Source organism: Bacillus rossius, chromosome 1, assembly GCF_032445375.1.
Source record: "Bacillus rossius redtenbacheri isolate Brsri chromosome 1, Brsri_v3, whole genome shotgun sequence".
Lineage (NCBI taxonomy): Eukaryota > Metazoa > Arthropoda > Insecta > Phasmatodea > Bacillidae > Bacillus > Bacillus rossius.
In genome coordinates this window covers 97,962,578-97,972,771 of record NC_086330.1, presented here as the reverse complement: position 1 = coordinate 97,972,771, position 10,194 = coordinate 97,962,578, and the positions used below count along the sequence as shown (strand labels likewise).

At 35.1% G+C, this 10,194-nt stretch overlaps 1 protein-coding gene across 1 annotated transcript; it reads right to left on the bottom strand.

The window, feature by feature from the left end:
* Positions 1–394: 394 nt before the first annotated feature.
* Positions 395–9,824, bottom strand: LOC134529341 (GA-binding protein subunit beta-2-like). The gene is made up of 3 exons (XM_063363304.1): positions 9,772–9,824; positions 4,336–4,418; positions 395–1,064 (listed from the first exon to the last, which is right to left on the bottom strand). The coding sequence occupies exons 2-3, from the start codon at positions 4,408–4,410 to the stop codon at positions 594–596; spliced, it is 546 nt and encodes a 181-aa protein (XP_063219374.1). The 5' UTR covers positions 4,411–4,418; positions 9,772–9,824; the 3' UTR covers positions 395–593.
* Positions 9,825–10,194: the final 370 nt, after the last annotated feature.

The window sequence follows — 10,194 nt, the reverse complement described above, 5'->3', positions numbered from 1 at the left end:
AAAAAGCAACAAAAACGTAACACTTAGTGTTAATTGTTGCAAGTAATAAAAATAAAATTCCATTCTTTCGATTTTAAATACTACACAATAATCTAGTATAAATTCAAAATGATGTGGTATGTTGTATTTTTTGTATCATGTTTGTATCGTGATTATGATTTGTTAATATGCTGTATTTGTTTTTATCAATTTGTAATCTTTGTTATAATTTATATGTGCAATTATTGACGTTCTATATACCCCAATTGTATTACATATATGTCTAGGGGTCTACAGGGAGATGTAATAAAAAAAAATAAAAAAAAAATAAACGCCTGTGCTTGTACAATAATATGACAAGTAATAAACGAACAAAGAATACATTAGGTTAGGAAATATGAAATTAGACATTGACTGCATTAATGATACAAGCACTTTATTTTGAAATAGCATCAAAGAAAGAAAATCAATACTTAACAAGTAATGATTAATGAATTAACAGTATGTAAGGACAAATCTAGCTGCATCGCAAGTGTGCAGAACTGAAGCAAACTTTCGGTTGAGTTGTGAACCACCTCTGTTTGGTTGGCACACTGAGCTTTGACTTGACCATTTCAGTGTAACGTTATCCAATCAACCATCAGTTGATTCCCATGCTGCTCCGCCCAACTCAACGCGGTCTGAAGTTGATCGTTCTTCAAGTTCTTGTCGGCGTTGAGCCGCAGGAGCAGCTGCACCATCGGCAGGGAGTTGTACTGAGCGGCCAGGATCAGCGGGGTGTTGTTGTGTTCGTCCCTCACGTTGACGTCGGCCTGGCGCGCCAGCAGTAGCCTCGCCGTCTCGACCTGCTGGCCCTTCGCCGCGCCGTGTAGCATGGCGTTGGTAGACTCGTCGGTGACGTCAGGGTAGCAGCGTGCCAGCTCGTCCGCCAGCGCGTCGTAGCCGTTCTGCCCGATGTGGAGCATGGGCGCGGGCTCTGTGATGTTCTGCACCTGACTGTACGCCTCAGGGTCGGTGTTTACCAGTGCCGTGATCAGGTAGTTGCGCAGGTTTCCCCAGTTCTTGGTGATGTTGTATGTGTAGACCTGCAAGATTAAGTTTTATCTAAGATCTACAGTTAATCCATAACCCATGACATAACTCTAATACATGTGGAAATGTTTTTTCGCATATTGATTTGAACTATAATAAGTATAAAATAAGGTATAACAGTTTCAACAGTAATTGCAATTTTCGGCCATCTACAAAAGTAGCTAGTGCCGTTTTTGGCGGTGATATTCTGAACACTTTTGTTTCCCCACGAAATGTCTGTGGTTAGTGTACACGCAGTAAAAGAAACACAACCATCTACGAAACATAGACGAAGCTGCAGTATTTTAACAATCAGCTTGCCTTGACATATTGACTTTACAAATAACGTGGCCTTACTAATGGACATCGAGGGCATTAGGGATGATACGGCAGTGATGAGGTGAGATGGAGCTTAGTGGGCACTGAATGCATGGGGAAAACGGGAGATCCGCGAAATGTTCTATGTCCATTGAATGCTATGGCTTATGTTGCCCACTCAGTGTTATCTTCCACTCGGTATCGAACCTGGGTTGCTACAGAGGCAAACTATCATTAAGACCACTCAATCCACCTGGGCTTTGCTAATGTGTGCGAGTGTTTATAAAACGTGTTGGTAATTATCTAATACGTTGCAACAGTAAACCTTAAGTCAGAATACAAACATGTGAGTAGAAAAGCCCATTAAAAAAACACAGATGTGAAAATTTAACTGAAATCCAGCTGTCCAATAACCAATCGAATAAATGCATTTTCAAACACAAATAGAAAAAAACTAGCTAATTTTACCATATATATGAAAATCCTTATAAAATACATAATATCAAAACACCACTCTAATATTTATAAATTAGAATTAAAGTTTTCCATTATATCCCAAGAGTTTGGCGTTGGACTGTTATATGTTTCAAGAAATTTATGATGTTTCTGGTGTCCTTGTATTGGGAAGGCTTACTGCAAAATGTACGTAATCGATTTCACTAGGCGCGTCTTCGCCTTTGTGATTGGCTCACGCAGTCACTTCGCTCTTAACAGATAGTTTTCGAATAACCTACTCTCTGTGTCAATGGAGTTTTTAAGCTCGAATTTAATTTCTGCAGAATATAAATGTATTTGTTTTACTAAATAGTATTCTCAATTATAACATTTTCATACAAGACAATGTAAAACATAAAGAAAGTTGTTTTAGTTATATATTCGTATTGTAGCGTTTCAGAATTTCTCGGTGTGGCCGAATTCAGATTTCTGTCTTTCATGGCGCGAGCTGTGGGCGGGTCGCTGCGCCCGTGCGAGAAGCGGCCTCGGCGTGCCGTTTGCCCTCGCTGCACATTCCTCGTGAGTCGCGCGGGCCACCGGCCCTCGCAAAGCGGCGGTTTGCTGGCGTAACTAGGTCGCAGCGCGGTGCTCGTTCAGCGGGCTCGGGCCCTGATTGCGAAATTTGGGGGCGGTGGGCCGGGATTCTCTGGAAACGTCGGCGGGGCCGAGAAGGTTTTTAAGCGGCCGCTGGAGGTAGCTCGGTGCTCACTCTGGGGGAGGCTATGCCTCTCGCCAGTGGTCGGTTAGGGTTTATGGATGTTAGGCTCTTTGAGGCGGAGGCTATGCCCCGGAACAGCAATACGTTCATGTAAAGTTGGTTGGGGTCGCGGAAATAATGTTCAAGTTAACTATAAGGACTTAGAACGAGTTTTAACGTCGTAGAAGATTTTGATACTCTCTAGCTGCTCGTTGATCAAAGCGTTTGTTAATCATGATCCCCTTTTAGCTAATTCAAGTTTAAGTACTTAATTATAAAGCAACTAATAAAACTGATTTTCAGACGGCCCTAGATTTTATTTATAAAGTTAAAATGTAAAAGTTAATACTTCATGATTGTCTCTCATCGACTAGCAACATTTTGTATCTGGTTAAGGTCTCGTGTAATAAAAGTACTTTCTTTAGAACTAAGTTATAACTCATTTTAAGTAATTCCTTCTCTCTCCAGATCTACTGTACAGGGTGCGGAGCCTATTATTTTAAGATCCCGGGTTGTGAACAGTTTTGATTACAAAGTACCTTTTATTGCAAGCGAGTGCTCATTTATAACCCTTCCTCCCCCAATGTAATAGATTTGTTATTTTTTGATTAATCATCAACACCAACGTTTAATTTGGTTTAGGCACCGGGCATGTACAACGTCACAGTATACACCACAAATGAAGTACTTTTTATCTAAACCTTAAATTAATTATTCTACATATAAACTTTGTACTTGTTAGGAAAATATAAAGACCCACAGTATTAAAATTAGTAGGTTCCAACCAACTGTCAAATGTTTAGGAGGCGTAAACTTACAGATAAAATGATAACACCAACCTTTCCTGGAAAAAATATGGCATAAATAGACTATTGTTTATTTACAAAATGTTTACTCACACATGAAACTTACTCCTATGAACAATTAAGTGCGTGACAGGAAACTTTTTAATTTCTGACTCTACCTCGATATATTATTTCTTTTCTAAAATGATGTTAGGTGAATATTTACAGATCCGGCAAGAACTTAGCCCTCGACTAACTGTGGGTAAAACTCAACTTTAATGTTGGCATAAATTATTAAATTCTCTAGTTTTAAGGCAGAAACGCAGAGTTGTAGAAAATAATGCTGCTGGAATAAACGTTTTTGTGATTTTTAAACAAAAATAACAAATTTACCATTTATAAAAATAAAAAAGCAAAAGTTTTTATTGCTGCCAAGAAGCTCACTTGCTGGTTGGTTGGTTCAAGAATTTAATTATAGAGCTTTTATTTTTAAGATAAACGTACATCATGTTTTACATTAATTTGTAGGTACCTATGCCACTATATCCTTTATCCTCAAACTTCGACCCTATATAAAAATTTAGATAAACAATTTAAATAAAGATAAATTACAAAAAAAATGTTTCCTTTCATTCACAGATAACGTTATTAATAATTTACTGGCTTTTGCGTAGAATGTCCGCTCAGAAAATGACTAGGTGAAGGGAGAAAAAAATTTTATCTCTTGTAACATACGAAAAATCTTATAGGCCTACAACAGCTCCTGCCTACCACAAAACAATAACAAAAAAATTGTGTCCGTTCGAATCATTCAATTATTATTTGTCAACACGATTGTTTGTATATTACTACAACCACTCGCATGATTGACGATGTCTATACCTACAATAGCGTTTACATTTATTAAGGACTAGACGAGAACAAGTTAAATTAGGCAATAGCGTTTCATGAAAGCAGCGTAAAATTTTGTAACACAAATAATGTACTTACTTTTTCACAATCGAGTATACCAGCTGTTGCCTGGGCCACCAGAAGGGACACAATTAGAACGCCTATTGGTTCCATCTTCTTTTCTGTGGTGGATTAAGAACCTTTAATAAAAACAAATTTATTCATCCTAATCCTATCGTGCATGAACTCCAGATTTTGTTTACAAGCGCATATTTATGAATAAATAAAATCTGAGTTTTCATTCTCATTCCTATACAAAATGTATTTCATAAAATTTCGTTAATTGATGGTTGTTAGTTATGTCACTACGAACGAATTGAGTGATAATTTATAAAAATAATTGTTTTTTTTTTTTTTGGTATCTACTAATGTTCAGCGCCTGGGTTCTGGGTGCGGAGCCCAAGACGAGGTCCGTCATCTTGGATTATGTCGTGATGGCGGCCATTTGCGGTGTCAAATTTTCTTAAAATTCCTGAAAAATGCTCAACATTCTTTATAATTCCTAGAAATTTTCATATTTGGGAGAAAATTTTTCGTTTCGTTCCCTCTTGAAATGTCTTGAAATGTTTCCATTGAGAATTAAATTCCCCACTTACAGGCCTACAATAGGCCTCTGTAAGGGAGCTTTGACTTTGACTTTTACCTGAGCCACCATCATTGCAATTTTCGTTTCGACCGTCTCTTTAAAACCCATAAATATTAAGCAAAAATCTGGGAAAAGTTTAATGATTTATTAAAAATTAAATTAAATTGATTTTATAAAATAACATTCCGCCATTTGAAAATTGGCCCGCCATATTGAAAATCCGTATTTTATTGGCTAGAATTTTTATGAAAATTTTAGAATACTTAAATAAAATTATATGTAGTATAATGCATATAAAAAACGTACTCATGCAATGGAGTCCTTGGTGCGAACCCGACTAGGTCACTCGATTAAATAATGGCAACGGATCATTTCAACATGGGAGCCACAAGGAGACTGACTCTCACTACTAATGCGAAGGTTAATATAACGTCTGCTATTATGACGTCGTGGTGGCCATCTTGTTTTTGTCTGCTGGAGACTTCCCTCTTGAATCAGACATATTTTTTTCGTCTGCTAGAGGGCTCCAACACTATATTATTTAATTTTTACACGCTAGAGTGCATTAATATTTTTTTACAAATAGTCAACTATCGCGATATCTGCCATCTTGTCACCCGTCTTGACCACCATCTTAAAAATCTGTCATTTGTGACTAGAAATTCGAGAAAAATTCCCAGAACCATCGAAAAACTCACTTTTTAAAATATTGATTGATTCGACCGATTTCTGTCCTCGGTTCTATCCTTGGCTGATGCTAGAATTATAATTTTAATAATTCCAATAAACGTTACATTTTAAAAAGTACAAATAAAAATTTTAAAAAAATATTTATACATTAATTATACAAGTGCATGAACAAACATTTCACCATCGATTCTCGATTTATACAGTGGTATTCTTAGAAGGCAAATAAAGTCCTTTGCATGTGATTTCAGGACAGCTATACATGACAGTCGTTAACCATGCATGTTCAATCAGCAACAAGATCTCGCTAATAATTTAAATTTAAAAAGTAGCTTCTTCATGGAAATTAAAAAGATATTCACACCAAATGCTTGTCGCCTCCATGAAATTGTGAATAACAGACAACGACCTGAAGCTGCAGAAGATGGAAGACTGCGATGAAGTATCTAAAGCTCACAAGATCAAAGACTGTAATGAAACGCTGAGACCAAAACGATGGAAAAGACGTGTTAATATAAATTAATCTTATGAAGCTTGTGATGGTCACTGGGTCACTGATGAAATTAACTTTGAGGCCGGTGTTATATCGGAAGACTTCAAAGAACAAAAAATATTTATAATAAACATGCAAGAAAGATGTCACCAGCAGAATAGATTGATTACACGTCATGGGAAGATCTTAAAATATTGGTATATCATCTGAGACTACTGATGGCATCCATTAGTGGAGGAAACACTTCGCACATCAACGAAGTAGCATTCATACTCAAAGAACTGAGGTAAGACGTCTATAAACAATAATGACTTGCTTTTCTTTAATGTGTATAAAATTGAATATATATATATATATATTTGATTAATTACTATAACTCCAATTTTTAGCTTTTATTTCTCGATTTATAACCAAGAGTTAGTTTTAGTAATACAACTTCTTACGTAAAGATGTAAAAATAGTAATCAAAGACTTAAAAAAATGGAGAGTAATAGTAAATGATTCCAGCAATTGGGACAATTTATAACAAAATACAATTCAAAACATTTGGAGCGATTGGAGCAGTTTAAGAAATTGGAGCATTGGAGAAAATTAAGGAATGTAACACTTAAAGCAATTAGAGCTTTAGAGAACTTGAGAAATTTGAGCTTTTCCAGCAAAATGGAGGACTTGGAGCTTTAGAGCACTTAGAGATTTGGAGCATTTGAGCAATTAAAGCAATTGGAGCGTTGGAGCACTAGAAGCACTTGGAAAACATGTAGCTTTGGAGCACTTGGAGCTTTGTAACAATTGAAGCATTGGAGAATTTGGAGCTATGGAGCATTTTGTTTTTTTAGAGTACTAGAGTACTAGAGCACTTGGAGCATTTGGAGCACCTTGCCCTGTTCGTTGATTGTGCATCAACAAGTATGTAGTCAGGACATGATTGGCATCGTGGTCCAGAGACGCCTGGTCTATACGCCTGACATTGATCATGACCTGATTAAAATGTTGGTCGAGTATCGACAAAACATACCTCTCGGTTCAAAGACGCCAGGTGTATACGTTTGACATCATACATGAGTGGTTTGAAAAGTAGTTTAACTATAGAAAATAAGGCATATTGGCTACTGGCTATTTGTACCTAACCACCAACTGTAGGAGACTGGCCACCGACTGGATGTGCCTGGCCACCGACTGGCCGTGTTAGCCTGACCAATCGGTTGGTCGGGTCTGGTCATCTAACTGGACATGTCTTGTTGCTGACTGGACGTGTCTGTTTAATGGCTGTCACGTAAACTGCCCTGCAATCACATGCAAACGACTTTCTTTGCCTTCTAAGAATACTCGAGAATCGAGAGTGATTTGTTTGTTTATGTAAGTACTTATATAATTAATGTAAAATATTTTTTTAAATTTAATTTCTTACTTATTAAGCTGTAACGTTTACAGTAATTTTTTAAATTATAATTCTAGCATCAGTCAAGGATAGAACCGAGAACAGAAATCGGTCGAATCAATCAATATTTTAAAAAGTGAGTTTTCTGATGGTTCTGGGAATTTTTCCCGAATTTCTAGTCAAAAATTACAGATTTTTAAGATGGCTGTCAAGACTGTTGACAAGATGGCATATATCGCGACAGTTGACTATTTGTTAAAAAATTATTAATACACTTTAGCGTAAAAGAATTAAATATTATAGTGTTGGAGCCATCTAGCAGACGAAAAAATGTCTGATTCAAGAGGGCGGTCGCCAGCAGACAAAAACCAGATGGCCACCACGACGTAATATTAACCTTCGCATCAGTGTTGAGGGTCAGTCTTCTGGTGGCTCCCATGTTGAAAGGATCCGTCGCCATTATTTAATCGAGTGACCTAGTCGGGTTCGCACCAAAGACTCCATTGCCGAGTACGTTTTTTATATGCATTTTACTACATATGATTTTATTTATGTATTCTAAATTTTATTCTAGCCAATAAAATGCGGATTTTCAATATGGAGGGCCAATTTCCAAATGACGGAATGATTTATTTTTAAATTAATTTAATTTAATTTTTAATAAATCATAAAACTTTTCCCAGTTTTTTGCTTAATACTAACGGATTTTAAAGAGACGGTCGAAACGAAAATTTCAATGGTGGTGGCTCAGGTAAAAGTCAAAGTCAAAGCTCCCCTACAGAGGCCTATTTTAAGCCTGTAAATGGGGAATTTAATTCTCAATGGGTACATTTCGTGACTATGGCATTTTTGGGGAATGAAACGAAAAATGTTCTCCCAAAATATGGAAATTTCTAGGAATTATAAGGAATATTGAGCATTTTTTTTAGGAATTTTAAGGAAAATTGACACCTCAAATGGCCGCCATGACGACATAATCCAAGATGACGGACCTCGGCTTGGGCTCCGCACCCAGGACCCAGGGCAGGTTCAACTCTTATATATTACTCTGGCTGATACGAATAATTCTTAATAAAGCTTTGTAGTTAATATGAAATAAATAAAGTAAAATATAAATTTCGTTATCAAATTTTAAACTTTTGATTCCTTTAATGTTTAAAATAAAATGACTGTTGCATGTACTACAAATATCGACTAGATATATAATATAGCCATAAATTTCTTACAGATCTTATGATCCACCATGTTAAAAAAATGTTTAAGTGTATAAATATTCTGGCCAAAATTTGTCTTAACTGCTTTAAATCATTACAAATTGTTAATTTTATTAAGTATTATAAATTATTTTTTTCGTCTCAATAATTTTATATACAGTGGTTGTTTTAAAAGTTCATTTTCATTAATATCCCCTTTAACAATATATAATGTACAAATAATTTATATATATATATATATTAAAACTAAATAATTAATTAAACATATCACCTATCCTGAAAAACATGTTTTTTGATTTATCTTGCTACTGTTTTTAAACCAGTGTCATATATGAGTTCAGAAAATTCAATTGGGGATATTGCAATTAATATTAATTTACTAATATTGTGTATGCAATTTTAAAGAAAGAAAATATCAGAAGCGAAAAGTGTCGTAAATTATTGTAATTATATTTTGTGTGCGAAACAAATTTTTATGTTCTTGATCTCAGGAAAATTTGAATTATTTATTAGAGTAGGCCTGAGTAGTATGCGTATAAAAACATTATATTAAAAAATAATTTAAATATTGTAAGACACATTACAACGTGTGTAATTAGTCATCAGATACAAAATAAGCAAGATAAGGGATTAAAAAATTTCATTTAAGTGAGGAATAATGCTAATAAAAACTAATTTCCTTTCAAACACAGTATTTTATAAACGAATATTTTCAGAGCAATATTTAAATGTATGTTGATTATTAAAAATTTGATTAATATACATGAAAATTAGTGACGACATTGATAAATAAAATGCATTAACGAGGTTAATTTTAAATCTTGCATATACCTTTTACCAGTTATTGCTTAAAAGCTTGATATTATATGCCAAAATATTTCATGTTATGGGTGCACACAATTTTATTCAGTCATTTCAATCAAATCCAGTATACTAAATAAACTTTGAAATTAAGTTTCTTTGTAATTACAATATTACAAATACCAAATATATTTAAAATAATCTTTGTGAATTAATCTCAAACAGGTGCAGTTTAGAAATAGTTTTCTAGGCTTCATAAAAAGTATTTAAAGAGTTTTACTACACTTTAAACTTTAAACGGTAAAATGCTGCTTACCTGAAGCTAAAGTGCGAGACTGGTACACAGTAGCTCTAAGCTTACCAGTGTTTGCCGCTGAACAACTGCTGAGATGGTCCCGGCAGGAGGCCTTTATAGGGCGGAGGGCTGCATGTCACCAGGGTCATCAACAATTCAGAGGTGATAGGTCAGTCAGTGTAGCAAGATATACAGAAATACTGATTATAATTTTTTTTATACAAAATTCCGCTTAAAAGTTTATCTAAATTTTTAGAATTTAATTTTCCTCGTGCGATAATTTTCCTTCTTCAGGACTGGACTACTTTGTTTTGAAATTTTTGCTAGTTAAAACGTTGTGTGATTTCCAAATCTGCATAACAAGGAAAATTTTTAATATGTATTGTAAATATTATTTTTATCGAACCTAAATGAACATCGACCTGAAATATAGTTTGCGTGCGT